This window comes from Tupaia chinensis, unplaced genomic scaffold, assembly GCF_000334495.1.
Source record: "Tupaia chinensis unplaced genomic scaffold, TupChi_1.0 Scaffold000217_1, whole genome shotgun sequence".
NCBI classification, from domain to species: domain Eukaryota; kingdom Metazoa; phylum Chordata; class Mammalia; order Scandentia; family Tupaiidae; genus Tupaia; species Tupaia belangeri.
In genome coordinates, this window is record NW_006159692.1 from 5,646,026 (window position 1) to 5,662,490 (window position 16,465).

General features: G+C 42.7%; 1 protein-coding gene across 2 annotated transcripts in view; it reads left to right on the top strand.

Moving 5' to 3' along the window:
* Positions 1 to 15,958, top strand: part of LGI1 (leucine rich glioma inactivated 1) — a 43,619-nt gene extending 27,661 nt beyond the window's left edge. For both annotated transcript variants that reach the window (XM_006147647.3, XM_006147648.3), the window contains 4 exons: positions 3,835 to 3,906; positions 8,026 to 8,195; positions 8,466 to 8,630; positions 12,684 to 15,958. In XM_006147647.3, the coding sequence (XP_006147709.1) occupies positions 3,835 to 3,906; positions 8,026 to 8,195; positions 8,466 to 8,630; positions 12,684 to 13,519 (1,243 nt within the window). In that variant the 3' untranslated portion in view covers positions 13,520 to 15,958. The remainder of the gene's footprint in view (positions 1 to 3,834; positions 3,907 to 8,025; positions 8,196 to 8,465; positions 8,631 to 12,683) is intronic.
* Positions 15,959 to 16,465: the final 507 nt, after the last annotated feature.

The window sequence follows — 16,465 nt, forward strand, 5'->3', positions numbered from 1 at the left end:
CTCGGAGAGCGGCGTGTCTCACGGCCGGCCACCACCCGATAGCCTTTGCTCTGTCTGTGCCTAGATGTGCACCTTCCTCTGGCCCACCCAGCCGACCTAACTCACTTATTTACAAGCACCAATGGGGGTGGGGGGTGGCTTGCTTTGTGCCAGGCACTGGGGACACAGTGGAAAGAAAAACGCCCTTCCGCACCCATGGCAGAACCATCCTAGGAGAACACCTTCTCCTGTCTGAAAATGGGACATTTGAAAATACTGTGTGACTTGCTTTCTCACTTTCTCCTTCTTTCTCTCTCTCTCTGCCAGCCAGGTGGCATGGTGACTAGGACAGCTGTATCCCATGTGGCTGACCGCATGGTTCAAGTCCTAGACTCAGAGAACTGGAAAACACACTGGGCGCATGTGTATGTGCTCTCCTCCTAGAAAGGAGAGTGAGAAGAGGGGATTGCAGCGCAGTCATCTCCCCCCAGGGGGCGCTTTCTCACCTTCTCACTTCCTGTGATGAACACAAGCACCCTGTGGCAATTTAAATAATAATAATAACACATACATATATACTTGGTGATAAAAACTTACAATACAGACATTCATAGAGCAAAATGAAAGATTCCAGTAATCATGTCGAGATGTAACTAATCTCCATTAGCAGTTTTTGTGTCTTCTAGAGCTTTCCTTTTTTTTAAAATCTTTTTCTTCCTTTTAAAAAAAAAAAAAAAATTAAGGTTTTTGCCACAGGGCACATGCGCTTACCGAGAGAGCAGCAGAGACAATGAGAGGAAAAGGGAGAAATCACTGATGGCCATGCCCGCAATCTCTTATCCTCTATTCTCCTCCTGGGATTTTGGCCTCCCGACACACACCTGGCATGATTTTCAAGCCACCAGGTTCGGGACTCCCACCACACAGTCAGCTATGTGGGATTCAGTGCCTTAACCATCACGCCATCTGCTGACCCCTCCTAGGTCTTTCTTTTTATTTTTTTTAGAATTCTTTCATTTAATTTTATTTATTATTACTACTTTTTATTTTGACCAGAGAGAGAGAGGGAGAGTGAGAAAGCAAGCTGCCAGGTCTGGGACTCAAACTGCCCAGTGAACCATACAGGAGTTGAGTGCCCTAACCAGCATACCACCTGCCAGCCCTAGATCATTCTTTGTGCACCCACAGGCATCCTCTCTCTGGCAGGGGATTACACTCTACATGCTAGAGTCTCTATTTCTTTTCACTTGGGTTTCACTTTATGTTAAATAATAGACTTCTACCACAATTTTTTAAAATCTCCTATAGAATATTCCACGTTAAGTAGGAACCATCACTTATGTCCATAATCTCTTCTTAGCAGAACTGTAGTTTGTTCCCAATTTATTTCTGCTCCAGACAATGCTAGGTCAAATGTCTTTGCCTGCTAGTGCTCTGGTTGCTAATATTTCCAGTGTCTCTTCACTTGGGAACTGGTAAACCCGGCATAGCTTAGATGTCATCTCCCCGAGTGGGGGCCACTTTATATCTCTGTTCTTACCTTGCAGGCTCTGCCCATCCACTGCACGTAGCTGATAGGCCCGTCAGCCTGTACCAGCTGGCTGATGCTAGAAGGTCGCTGTGTACCCGACCCTGGTACCTCCTATGCAGACTCATTCCCTGGCTCAGTGTTGCTGTCCTGTGGTTTCTTGAACAACGCACACACAGAGGCCCTTCTCCTTTCCCCCTCCTCCACCCACCTGTGCTTTACTGAGAGTGGTCTAGAGGGCAGACACCATTCAGGTTAACTCATTTTTTCCTGAACGATCCTATGAGATAAGGTACCTCTCACTGAAGATAGAAAACTGGAGTTTTGATGAAAAATCATACAGCCAAGTAAAATGGCGGAGTCAGGATTCTGACCTAGCTCTGAATTACTCCAAAGTCATGCCCATTGTCACAAAATGGACCTCAGGGGGACTGGAAATTTCCGGCGTAGTTCTCATTCTCAATGTTCCAAGATGCATGGAACAAACGTCTCTCTAGTAGTAATTTCTAATACACAGAGAAACAACATAAATACCTTAAAAATAGGTTCTAAGTCTTGAATGTTTGCACCTCAGAAATTTCACATTTAATTAGAGGAGGTAGAGGACTGAAGACTTTCAAGTGTTTTTAAAACATTTTTTAGAATTATTTATTAAATTAAATTATTATTATTATTATTTTCATTTGCTGTAGTCACCAGAGAGAAAAAGAAAGCAAGAGAGAGATGGAAAGTGAGAAAGCAAGCCCCCAGGTCTGGAACTGAAACTGCAGTTGACCACATGGGAGTCCAGTGCCTTAACCACCATGCCACCTGTAGCCCCAAAAGTGTTTCAAAGGGAAGCTGAGAGGACATTCAAGGCCTTTAGAGGTCAACAGTTGAGTTCTTTTGTTTTAGGTTTTTTTCCTAATTATTATTTTCATTGTGAAAAAATAAAACCACTCCTAAGAAAAATTTCTAACATGTACACATACGTGCTAGTTAAAAACAGAACACTACAGGGGCCAGCAGGTGGCATGGTTGTTCAGAGGCCAGACTCCTACATGGCCGACTGCCATGTGAGGCCCAAACCTGGCAGCTTGAAAATCACGACAGGCATGTGTGCGTGTGTGCCCCAAATCCCCAGAGGAGAACAGAGAAGGCATTTCAGTGTGGCCATCCTCCCTGGGGGAAAGGGCGAGTTCTTACTTTCTCTCTGTCTCTCTCTAGCAAGTGCATGCACCCTACGGCAAAAACCTAAAAAAATTATTATATACCCAGTGCCCTTCCCTGATCGCATGGCATCGGTTCTTCACCACGTCTGCCCTTCTGTAATGTGTCCACGGTTCCCTTCACTTGATACTGTCAGGACTGTTTCTTCTTTATTAACTTTGATTAGAATCATTCTGGTGCTTTGTGCAAGAACAAATAGAAAGAAAAGGGGAAACTATTCCTGTGATGCTAGGGCAAGAAGCAGGAGGAGAAAGGAGATGATTAAAGAGGAAGGCTGAGGGCTAGATGGTGGCACAGCAGAGTCACGACACCCTGCAAGGCTGAGCCACTTGTGAAGGTTCTGGGTCCCCTCTGGAAACATCTCTGGGTGTCAGGCACCTGTGTGCCCCTGACCTGTGGCTGGCAGAAGCCAGGGCTGGGTCATGGTGTCGAGACTCTGTTGGGTGCTGTCTCTTTGTAACTCTGTCTCTCTCTCACTCTCATTAGTAGGAAAAGTAAATAAACTGAAGGACAAAAGAGGATGGACGGATGAGTATTTGTGACACAGCTTCTTTCTGAGGGGAAATGAATGCAGAGAGATAAAAAGGAAAACACGTGGAGAAGGGCGCGATGTACCCTGGAATAAAGAGTAGACGCCGGCAAAGAGGGGGAGCCATCGGGCTTATTGGTGGGCGGTTTAGCTGCTTTCTGGAGCAAGTGAGGAGGAAGGGAGAAGGGAGGCCCAGGAGGGAGAGGGCCATCTGGAGATGGGCCTGTCACCAGTTTAGAGAGGCATCGTCTGGGAGATATCTACTAGACTGAAGTCCCAGAGCGTGTATCTCACTTCTGTTCTGAATGTGAAAAGATCGATGCCCAGGCATCATTTTGTTGCTGATTTGTTATCGTTTTTAACCAACATAAAGTGTTACGTCAATACTGAGTATGTGTTGGAGCAAAGAAGTCAGCGATGAAATACAGTAGTGGGAATCCAAGTTGTATTTTAGGAAAAAAATAAGAAGTACTGCCAATAATTTAGTAGACTAGAAATGACAAACAGGACTTGTAACTAAAGATTATCATTCACTACATTTATCAATCCCTAGAGTTGACATCACTTTCTTTTTTTTTTTTTCCCCCAGGAGCCTCGCAAACAACAATCTCCAAACACTCCCGAAAGATATTTTCAAAGGCCTGGATTCCTTAACAAATGTGTAAGAGGAATTAAGCAATCTCTGATGAATTAATTAATGTGCAGTTACTGACAAGGAAGCCTGGTTATCAATCATTAGAATTTTTAACTCGAGTCCAAACTGGTGGCACAGCTGGTAGCAAACTGAACCACAATGCTGGAAGCCACTTGGCCGCTGTGGGTTTGGATCTCCAGGTTGGCCTAAAAATATATCAGGTGTGCACATACTTGCCCCAAATCCTGAAGAGATGGAGGGCTTAGGTGACAGGATCACAGTATGATGGACCCTGGTAAGGATGCCTCTCTCTCTCCCCCTTTATCTCTCACATGCATGCGTGCAATCTCTATTATGAAATTTATATGCACACACAGTTTTTAATTGGCTTTAAAATTCAACTGGAACTTTTCATTTTAATTTTTCCTCTATTTACGATAGCGTGCATTCGCACACACACACACAAGAGAGAGACAGAGAGGACCACAGGGTCTGGTCATGCCACAATCTCCCTCCTCCAGTCCTCCATCCCAGAGGATCCAGGGCACTTGTGCATGTGCCCAGTGTGTCTCAGGCCAGCAGGGTCAGGAATTTGAACCACGGTCGCCATGTGGGATTCAGCTGCCCTTGGGCAGCACATTATTGCTGTGTCATGGAGTCAGCCCTACATTTTAATTTTAAATTGGACTAAATTTTAAGTTACATGAACTAATGTTTGGGTCTCCTGTAATATCGACCACTGGCAATTCTGAATGCGCAGTACCCAGGCATTCCTTTGAGAGCATGTCTGTTGGTCTGTATGGGAGGGAGTGATGAGAAGGGACTTTGAGGAGGTGGGAGGAGAAGACTTGGAGAGAAATTTCAAGATCCCTTTTTTCTCATGAGGTCCAGGAAATGGAGCTACAAAGGAAAAACATAAAGAAGTCTGGGAAACTGACAGAGTAAAGATGAAAGGTTACACCCAGGGGTTGGTCAGTCAACAGAGAAATGGAGAGGAAGTGGGGGAGGGCAGAAAGTTTGCCCTTTCTCTCATTAGACTGAACAGCAACTCTAGGCTTAATCCCCAGGAATTTGGCTTAAGCCCCAGGAAGGGAATGAACTTAATTATTTTTGACCCTTTTTCAAACAAAAGAGCTTTCAAACTTTGACTTTTAAGCCTCAGAGTGAAAGATCTGTGAAAGGAATTTGTATATTTTGCTGTAAGCAAAGCAAGTAATATATGCCTAACCCTCCAAAGCAATTTAGCCTCACTAAGTGCCTTCCAGAACATTAGGAGGGGATTTAAATGTCTTAAGGTGGAATACAGGAGCAAATGAAAAGATATATGAAAACGAAAGATGTTTTTATTATTCAGGGATATTGCTATAGAATATATGCTCAAAATAATTTTTCTCCAATAACAGAAAAATTGGAATCAAGTATTTTCTTCTAAGGCCAGTATTGACCTTCAAGTCAAGAAGCTAATGAAAACCTTTCTTTGTTCCTTGCAATAGTCCCTCAGCCCCTCCTCCATTGCCCTGATTCTTGAATGATGGTTCATTTCCAAGAGAGTGCCAGGATTGGGACCCTTCCAGGACACAGCCTGATAGAGCACAGTTATCTGCTCTGGGTCACAATAGCTCAGGAAGGTTGGCAGTCATTATTTGGGGTCAGAGTGCTCTTGGGAGATGGATGAGGTCAGTCCTGGGAATATCTTGGAAGTTAGCGAACGCTCTGCGGCAGACTTGGGCTGTGGTTCCTCGGAGGCCCTTCCGCCCATCTCTGTGTCAGTCTGTACTCCCACACTAGTAGAAAAAAGCAAAACAACAATCACACACACACACACACACTTGAAACGCTCCGTCTCTCCAGAAAATCCCATTATGAGTTTGGCCTTGTGGACCTCTACAGACATGCCCAAATCAAGAATGATCTCAGAAGTACAGGATCCATGCCAACTTATTTTTTAGTAGATGTCTTGAGTTTCTTAAATGTGGCTCCTGGAAAAAAGAAAAAAGTTTTAAGGCTTGGGCATTTAAATATTAGTTATATGCAGGCCAGTCAGTGGCATGGCAGTTAATGTGGGTAAATCCCCCAGGGCCCACTGCACAGGTCGAGTGGCCTGGACCTGGTCACTTAAAAAACACACCAGGCGCATGTATGCACATGTCCAAAAACCCGAGAGGAGAACTGAGGAGAAGGGATTATGAGACGGTCATCCCCCGTGGGCGGTGCTTTTGCACTTTCCCTTTGTCTCTTTCTCTCTGTCTCTTTCTGGTCACTACATGCACCCTATAGCAAACTAAATAAACAAAGAAATAATAAAAGTCAACAATGACAAAAAAAAGTTATGTACTGTGTGAAGAATGGGCAGCATCTATTTTAGGAATTACGTGTGAACGGTAAACATGGAACTCCCAAACAGAAGCGACGCTTGTGTTCACTGACAGACAATGTGGTAAGTTGGGATTACAGGTGGAAATTTAAACTATATTTTTGTCAACCTAAAAAGGAAAACAGCTGAGGCAAAGTAAGAGAAGTAAAAGTTTGAGTCCAGGGCTCAGGATGAAATGCCCAGGTGACACAGAGTCCAGCTGTCTAGAATGTACCCACCAAAAATGGCCGCTGAGCAGGCTAGTTTATGTATCAAAGCAAAGGTCCAGAAGAGGGGAGACGACGTGTTGTATGTTAAGAACCCACACTGGTCCATTTAAAGTAATGCAGACAAGTGATTGGCTACACCTATTCTTTACATCACGAATTTGAGAGCACTGTGCAAAGAAAGATGTGGTCACGCTGTCATAGTTTACAACTCAGTTTGTTTTCTTTAAACTAAAACATGCCTTTTAGGCAATAACTGCCATGTATAACCAATGCCTCATCTCGTGCTCTCTTGGGCTGTTAAAATTTAAATGGCTCTCACATTCCAACTGCTCTGAACTGCCTTGCCTTCGATCCGTGTAGTTTATTACAAACATGAGCTATTGTATGTCCGCCTTAACTCTGCTGTGTCAAGTCATTTCCTATTAAAATTGAATTTATAGACCATGGAATAGGATCAGGATTAGCATATTTGTGAGAAGGAAGGAAAGAAAAAAGCTCCCTGGATTTAATTAAATGTAACATAATAATCCCGCCTTCTCCCTTCTAGACCTGTGCTGTCTGCTATGACAGCCACCAGACACTTGTGGTCACTGAGCATGTGAAAAGCTCCTAGTGCATCTGAAAGATGGAATTTAAAATTTCATGTATTGTTTGTGTGTTTAATTTTTAAAAAGTTAAATCTAAATTTAAAAACCAATTCTCAGTTCAACTATAGGAAAACTTTAAGAATATTTGGAACAACTTGGACAAATGAATCTATCTTTCTCAACCATGAATTTTATAAAACCCAAATATAGATCACATATTTCTGATGCAAATTTAGCATTTGAATTGAGATACAGTCTAAGTATAAAATACACTGGACTTCAGAGAGATAGTCTGTAGAGCCCAGCCACAGTGGCCCAGCAGAAGCACAACCATCTGCAATGCTGGAGGCCATCCGGAAGATCAGGGTTCAGTTCCCAGGTCGACCTGTTCTTGCCTGGCACTTGTGCCCATAATCCCAACTGGTTGGGAAGGTTGGGGGAAAGGATCATAGCGTGAGACCATGTTGAGGGTTCTTGTCTTTCTCTCTCTCAAAAATAAATAAATAAACATATTAAAAATTTCATTAAAGACTCAGTATTAAAAAAGAATGTAACATATCTTAACAATGTTTATATTGACTACACTCAAATTAATACTCTGTCTGTATTGGATTAAATAAAATATACTATTAATCATACCTGTTTCTTTTTACTTTTTTTCTAATGTGGCTATAGGAAATGTTAAATTATATATGTGGGTCACATACTATTTCTATTAAAAGCAGAGTTCTAGACTGAGCCACTTTTGAACCCAAGAAGGAGTGAGTTATGAGGTGCTATGGACTGGAGTGGCCTTCAAGGGTGCACTGTGCTAACTCTTGGAGCCCAAAGTGAGGGATTGGTCAGGCTGAAGGTGGGTTATGGCTGATGAAAAGCCAGGTAAGGTCACGCTGCACGTGTTAGTTGCCGAAGTACAGGCCATGCCTGTGTAAGTAGGGCCGTTGTCCAGCAAAAGCAGCTGAAGTTTGTTTTTCAGGGATCTGAGGGGGAATTCATTTAACTGTGACTGTAAACTAAAGTGGCTGGTGGAATGGCTTGGCTTCACCAACGCAACTGTTGAAGACATCTACTGTGAAGGACCCCCAGAATACAAGAAGCGCAAAATCAACAGTCTCTCCTCCAAGGATTTTGATTGTATCATTACAGGTAATGTGTTTACAATCACTCCATCTCATAAAATTAAATAAAGGCTGCACGTTTTGCATGACATAAACTGATCTATTTTTATATCTTAAAAGCCAACGGAGTCATTTGATTTTTTATTATGAACTCTTCGCACTTTGTGTTAAAAGGCAAAGTCCAGTTTCCATTTCACTATTTCTCTAAAATAAATGTATTTCTTATAGATGTTTGAGATCCAGCCAAGGAAAGAGATATTAGCTCACAGTTACTCATCATCATTTCCTGTTTTTGCAGAATTTGCAAAGTCCCAAGACCTGCCTTATCAATCACTATCCATAGACACTTTCTCTTATATGAACGATGAGTATGTAGTCATCGCTCAACCTTTTACTGGAAAATGCATTTTCCTTGAGTGGGACCATGTAGAAAAAACCTTCCGGAATTATGACAACATTACAGGTATGAGAAGCCTAATATTTTGAGTGGAAAGTTAAATTGCTTTGGCCAAGAGCAACAGGAATAGATGAGTGAATGGTATGGAGGACTACTTTGAGTCGACACAGAGTATTGGAATCTCAGCTCTGCATTTACTAAGTGATCTGTTCTTGACACCTTAATTTCCTCACCTATAAAATCGGACTAATAATACCAAACTTAGAGTTGTTAATAAGACAATGTTATCATATACTCTAGAAACCTACCATAGGACTCTCAGGGTGAAAGAAATTCCCTGCTCCTCTGAGGTTCCTAGAAATCCCTGACAAATGTAAGTCAATAAGAGAAAATGCATACATATTTATTTGAACATATGCATATGTATATTGGAGCCTTCATATTGAAGACCCAAAGATAGAGAGAAAGCTATTTCATTTTTTAAAGACTTATTTTATTTAACCTTATTTTATTTATTTATTTATTTATTTATTTATTTATTTAAATTTGATCAGAGAGGGGGAGAGTGAAAGAGAGAGAGAGAGAAAATGAGATAGTAAGCCATCAGGTCTGGGACTCAAACCATAGTATGCCATGTAGGAATCCAGCACCCTTAACTACCACACCACCTGCCAGCCCCAAAGCTATCTGATTTAATGCTTAGTTTTGAGGAATCAGAGAAAACCATCTAGAAATGTGATAGGACAAAAAGGGTATGAGCCAATGGAAACAGACTGAGGGGGATCCCTAGCAAAGCCTGTCTGTTTAGTGCCTATTTGGCCTTTCTTTTTCTTTTCTTTTCTTTTCTTTTCTTTTCTTTTCTTTCTTTTCTTTCTTTCTTTGTTTTTTTTTTTTTAAAAACATTTTTTTTTACCATAGGGTTCTTGCACTTGCAAAGAGAGAAACAGAGAGAGACAATGAGAGAGAAAGTGAGAAATAACCCTTTGGTGGGGTGACCATGCTGCAATCCATTCTGGCCACATATGCCTATGTGCCTGGCATGATTTTCAAGTCATCAGGTTTGGGACTCAAACCTAGCCTTGTGAAAGTCCAGCACCTTGACCATCATGCCACCTGATGGCCCCTTCTGCTCGGCCATTCTGTGCATCATTCCTTTTTCTCAGGTATGGAACATGGCCCCTCTGGAACTAGAGTTTATAATGAATATAATTAACATCAGGCAAAAGAAGTTAGGGGATTTCTTTATGGCCAACTCTTCTGCAGAAAGTTAGAGCAATATTTTCAGATTGTATGGCTGACTTTAGGAAAAAGGGTTCTGGTTTCTATGTCCCACTCTACAGAAGAGAGATTCTAGTTGTTGTGGCTTGCCTTGCGGGGGAGAAAAAGAAGTTAGAAACAGGAGGGCAGGAGAAGGTCAGAGGGAAACTGCTTCTGGAGGGTATCATTTTCTAAGCTCCAGCAGGATCTAATAGAGTAAATACACAAAATTGTTGGATTCTTTTCTTCTAAGAAAAAGTACAGACCATGAACCATGAGCTCCAATGCAGGTCCAGCCATATCTAACTGAGCAAGCCACCCATCCTCGTCCACTTTCCTTTGTTCTGAACTATAAAATAAGGAGGTTATTTTAGATCAACAAGACTCACATTTTGCTACCCAGACATTTCTTCTACAAAACATTAATATATTGCTTGTAACCAAAAGAGGATTTGTGGTCCAATAAATCTGTGAACTATATCTGTCTCTTGGAGATTTATTGGGTCATCAGAAAAGTCACGATGTATTTTTGCATGGACAAAAATCCTCATAACTTTTCCAACAACCCATATAATACATACACCAGAGGCTCTATCCTTCAGTAAAAACCTATTTCCAATATCTTTCACACTTAATTGGCCATGGAATCTACTTTTTTTCCAAGAAAACTTTTATCTAGGCGATTGCTTCATTTTCCCACTTTTAACAATTTTTAAAATTGTAAGTCATAAATTAGAATGTGAAACTCTCTCTGGACTGTTAACATCAGCTTTAGCTTCTAACACCTTGAAGTTCACTCCTAAGAGCACTCAAGTGTCCTCAAAAGATGTCACACTTTAGACAAGGCTTGGAGGGTGATGATTAGATCTTATCACCCCACTGCTCAAAGGATCAAGACGGGTCTGGGTCTTGCTTGAGGCTGAGGCTGCTCAGGTAAAAGCATCTTCTACAAATAGAGTCCATTTTAGAATCCTTCCTTTTCAAGGAAGAAGGTCACTTCCCTTTCTCCCTAAACCCCCAAGTTTTCCAAGGGACTGCAGCAGGGTTTTTTGAAGTCTAAACCAGATTTGTCTTACTTGTGTATAGCCCATCAGTTGTTTTGAATGACTCTTTAGATGAGCACTTGAAAGAAAAATGAATCAGACATTTGCAGACTTTCAGAGGGCATTGTGGAGTTCATCTTGTCCAAAATAGTATCTTAGTCTGATACTGCTACTACAACAAAAATACCTCAGACTGGGTTATACATGAACCACAGATATTTGTTGCTCACAGTTCTGGAGCCTGGGAAGTCCAAAATCAAAACCCCAGTAGATTCAGTCTGGTGAGAATTTGCTATCTGCTTCAAAGATGGCACCTTCTCTGTGTCCTCACATGACAGAAGGGCAAATACAAGATCAAACAGATTCTCTGAAATGCTTTTATAAGGGCACTAATCTGGAGCAGAGCCCTTATAACCTAATTACCTCCTGAAGGCTTATTGCTTAATGTAACTGCATTGAGGATAAAGTGTTGATATGAATTTTGGAGGACCATAAACATTCATACCATGACAAATATATGCCATGTATATGGTCACTATCTCCTCTCTCACCCTAGAAGACACTGCTAATCATGGTATTCTTTCTTGAAGGAGCCATGGGCACAGAATCCTTCTTAACACAGCTCTGCAGGTAGCCATAATCAAGCAGTTGATCAATTTTGGTACATATGTTGAAATCTAAGTTGCCCTCCCTGATTTAGTCTAAACCCTCATTGTTCAGAAAAGAAAATTGAACCCCAGAGAAATTCAATGATTTTCCCAAGGTCACACAACCAGTTTCCTCCTGAAATGTCATGAATACATCATTTTGCCTATGGGTGGGGCAATTAGTATAAAAAGTTAATGCAGAATTTTTTGCCTCACAATCCCTAGAGCTGCAGCCTGAAGAGCCCTAACACCCAGATTTGCCTTGCCTGTCTTTGGATTTCCTAGAGCCACGCTCCTGCTAAGAGATCAGAATCTACTGATAAATACCAAAGGGATACCAAGCTAGGCCAATGACAATGATCCCATATCATTTTCTGAGATTTCCCAAAATAACTTGTGGGAGCATCACCCATAGCTGTACACCTCTTTCAGTTTTCTCAAGGATTTCTTCTCTTCTGCCACTGGTGACCTAAAGTTTCAGAAAAGTAGCACCTCCTTTCTTTATCAAAGGAAAGAACGGTTATTCTAGAGCAGAAAACAGTTTACGCTTACAGCAAACTAATTATAGGTAGAGCTGAAGGTTGTGCAGAGCACAGTTCTAACCTTCTAGAGTGATTCTAGAACCTTGTGGGATTCTGGCTCCAGCTGGAAACCCTGGAACAACTAACCTCTCTCCAGGTTGGGTTAAAAGTTTACAGACTCTGGTAAGCCTGAGTTTGAATCCCAATTCTACCTTCTAACTTATCCTCTATGAACTTCAGTTTGCTCCTATGGAAAAGGGAAGATAGCAATATCTGTCTCTGAAGATTGTTGGGAAAATGTAATTTGACAAAGCACATAGTAGGTGCTTAATAAGTGGTAGTATTCATCAGAAGTACTACGATTGATTCATGGCATGTTAAGGAAAAGAATGTTTTCTTTCTATAGGAAGTTAGAGGAGAAAATACAGGCTATACCTGTGTGCCCTGAACATCTAGAGTGGACTGGATGTGCTGTGACAACTCAGTGGTTGGTAACAAGGCCCAGGGTGTGAGAAGGCATTGGGTCTTGGAGATCAGCCTTCCATGACCAACCAAGGAAATTCCTTGTTCTTGGGTGACTTGGCCCCAGCTTGTATGTTTTCATACCCCAAAGAGGGCAGCCACACAACTAACCTCTCATTTGTCCCCCAGGCACGTCCACCGTGGTGTGCAAGCCCATAGTCATCGACACTCAGCTCTATGTTATCGTGGCCCAGCTCTTCGGTGGCTCTCATATCTATAAGCGAGACAGTTTTGCAAATAAATTCATAAAAATCCAAGATATTGAAATTCTCAAAATCCGAAAACCCAATGACATTGAAACATTCAAGATTGAAAACAACTGGTACTTTGTGGTTGCTGACAGTTCAAAAGCTGGTTTTACCACCATTTACAAATGGAACGGAAATGGATTCTACTCCCATCAGTCCTTACATGCCTGGTACAGGGACACGGATGTGGAATATCTAGAAATAGCCAGAACCCCTCAGACACTCAGAACACCTCATTTAATCCTGTCCAGTAGTTCCCAGCGTCCTGTCATTTATCAATGGAACAAAGCAATGCAATTATTCACTAACCAAACTGACATTCCCAACATGGAGGATGTGTACGCAGTAAAACACTTCGCAGTGAAGGGGGACGTATACATTTGCTTGACAAGATTTATCGGTGACTCCAAAGTCATGAAATGGGGAGGCTCGTCGTTCCAGGATATTCAAAGGATGCCATCGCGAGGATCCATGGTGTTCCAGCCTCTTCAGATAAATAATTACCAATATGCAATTCTTGGAAGTGATTACTCCTTTACTCAAGTCTATAACTGGGATGCAGAGAAAGCCAAATTTGTGAAATTTCAGGAATTAAACGTTCAGGCACCAAGATCATTCACGCATGTGTCCATTAATAAGCGTCATTTTCTTTTCGCTTCCAGTTTTAAGGGAAATACACAGATTTACAAACATGTCATAGTTGACTTAAGCGCATGAGACACCAAATTCTGTGGCTGCCATCGGAAGCTTTCTACAGTACGTGACCCGGACGAACTCCATGCATGATGACTTCTTACCGCACTTGCAAAGGAATGCCTTTCAAACATTGAGATTACCAGAACCAAGCTCTGCAGTATCTCCATCCTTAACTGTTCAGTCCAGTGGTGTGGGAAGTTACCTTTTATAAGACAAAATTGAATGGTGTAACTGTTCTTTGCAGTGAAGATGTGTACATAAGCGTTTAATGGTATCTGTTACTCCAAAAAAGAAATATTAATATGTACTTTTCCATTTATTTATTCATGTGTTCAGAAACAACTGCCAAATAAAATGTTTACATTTTCTTTCATATCCCAAAGGTAATTATTTACAGGCGTTGTTTGATTTCCATGGATGGTGTGTCAAGGAAATAGTTTTCTACAATAGGGTTATATTTGGAGCAAGGATTTACGGTGTGAATAATGAGTGAGGCTGTAACACTGATATTGATTGCTCACAAGTTATGAGTAGATTTATCTGTGGCTGTATCAGCTGATTTGGAATATGCAAAAGTGTTTCCAATGGTAATGGCTGTTAGGGACATGTAGAGGTGAAATGGTGACAAATGAAAAGAAACTGATCTATTAGAGAAAGACTAATTTGAAAGAGCAAAGATAAGACCCGTCCCTTCTTGTCTGGTAGCTTCGTCTAAGTACATCAGATAACTCATAGGAAAAACTAAAATGAAGATTTAGGATTTTCAAAACTCATTCAGGGACTTTCTAAATGTCTAACTCCAGAATCATCCGACAGTTGCTAGATTGTAACCTTATAGCACTTGCCGCAAACGTACCTGTTACGAGGGCCTCTTAACCCCATCAAGGATGCTTCCCTTCGAGGCACTAATCATACTGTGCTATCGACTTGCTAGAGTGCCCCAAAGGCTCGTGTTTGACTTCTAAACCCTACTCCTGGGTCACAGGGTCTTTAGCACCTAGCACAAGGCTTGTAATAGAGCAGGCTTTCAGAAACAGGGCTCGGATGAAGCATGTGCGTTCTCCTGTTACAATAACAGACTTGGTGAGGTCCTTAGTCCCAATCAGTCAGTATTTACTGAGTACCAGTTAAGAATAGGGTATTGTTCTCAGGGGTGGAGGGACTGAGGAAGCAGCATGTGGACCTTGCTCTCTGGGGCCTTAGATGACCAGCTGTGGGTCCAAACACATAGAGAACAATCAAGGAGTTCCAAGTACCATCTAAACAGTCCAGATAAGTGCCATAGGAGTGTGGCTTCCTGAAAGATGTGATCTTTGTTTGAACTTAAAGGAAAGATGTGATTTCAAAATGGGAATGTGGCCAAGTGGATATTCTTGGTACAACAGTTTTGCACACTGCCTTCAGGGAGGGGATCAGAACTGGCTCCTGCTCATTGCCCCCCAAGTTCTGCAATGCAGCTGTAAGTGGGGGCAGGCAGGCACGGCCCCTCTGCTCAGCCTGGATCTGGCAGCCTTCAGGCATCCAGAAAGGTACACACGATATTTACACTGCCTCCGGGAGGCAACTTAGGGAGTTACACACAGGAACCAGATTCTCGTACCCATGGAGGCAAGGTGTTACCTGACATCAGGGTTAGGGGGGAGAATGGCTGTCACCCACCAGATCCTGCACATGGAGCTGCCCTGCCCAGGCTTTGGTCTTTGAATGTCTTTTACTCTTTTCTTTTTTCTTCTATAAGCAGCATTGCAAGCCCTCAGAGATCACCTGCTCTGGCCAAACTGGGCTTAAGTCCAGCTTCACAATGTCCTTTGCCCAGTGACAAGTTACTTACCCCCTCCGAGCCTCCGTTTCTTCATCTGCAGAAAGGAGCAATACCTACTTGCAAGGACAATGGAGGTCTGACTGAGGTGGTGCACACGCAGCAGACTGAGTTTTCCAAACACGGCCTGGCACCCGCCATCCCACCTGCTCTGGAGAGCCCTGCCCCACTGCATCGAGGACTGGTGCCTAATTCACCTCTCCCTAAATTCAGGAGGCTTTGTGACTTGTGTGGAACAGAGCGCAACCAAATGCGGTAGAAATGATGTGGTTGGACTTCTGAGGCGAGGTCATAAAAACAGTGAATCTCCTGCCTTTTAAGTTGGGACAGTCATTGGCTTTTGGAGCCCTGAGGAACTACATAAAAGTCCTGCTAACTTGAAGTCACCATTCTGCAATGACGCTCAGGCCCCGTGGAGAAACCACACGTAGGTGCTTTGGTCAAAGCCCCGCTGAGGCCCAGCCAGCAGCCATCCTCAACCCTCATCATCAGTCCCTGGTCCTACAAGTGAAGACACCTCTGGGTGCTCCCATCCCCTGGCTGTCAACTCACTACCAGATATCGGATCTTCCCAACTGAGATGACCCGGAGCAGAGCCAAGCCATCCCCGTGGTGTCTAAATCCCCAGCCCATAGAACCTACGAGCATAATAAAGTGGTTGTTTTAAACAGCTGAGCTTTGGGGTGATTTGTTCCATAACTGGTAAAGTGTTCAACCCAGAACTGGCACAACTGCACACCCTCCACATTGCTGACTGACAGACTCCACACCCAGGACATCACATGACTTCCAGGTCATACTCTCATTGTCTGTTTTGAAAGCACATTTTTTGTTGTTGTTGTTATTTGTGATAGAGTATGTGTGCATGCACAGGAGAGTGAGAGAAAAAGAGAGAGGTGAGCGCCTCTCAGAGGGTCTGGTCACACCATGGCCCATGGCCCCAAGCCTCCAACCTCCAGCCTGATGAATCTTGGGCACTCAAATGCATGCCCTTGTGTTTTAGACTGACCAGGCCAGGGATTTGAACCACCCCAGCCATGTGCACATGGCTTTCTTGAGCAGTACATTATCACTGCACCATGGACCTGGCCCTACCTCACTGTCTTAAAGTCATTCACAGTCACTTCGGTTTTAGAGAATAGCTCCTC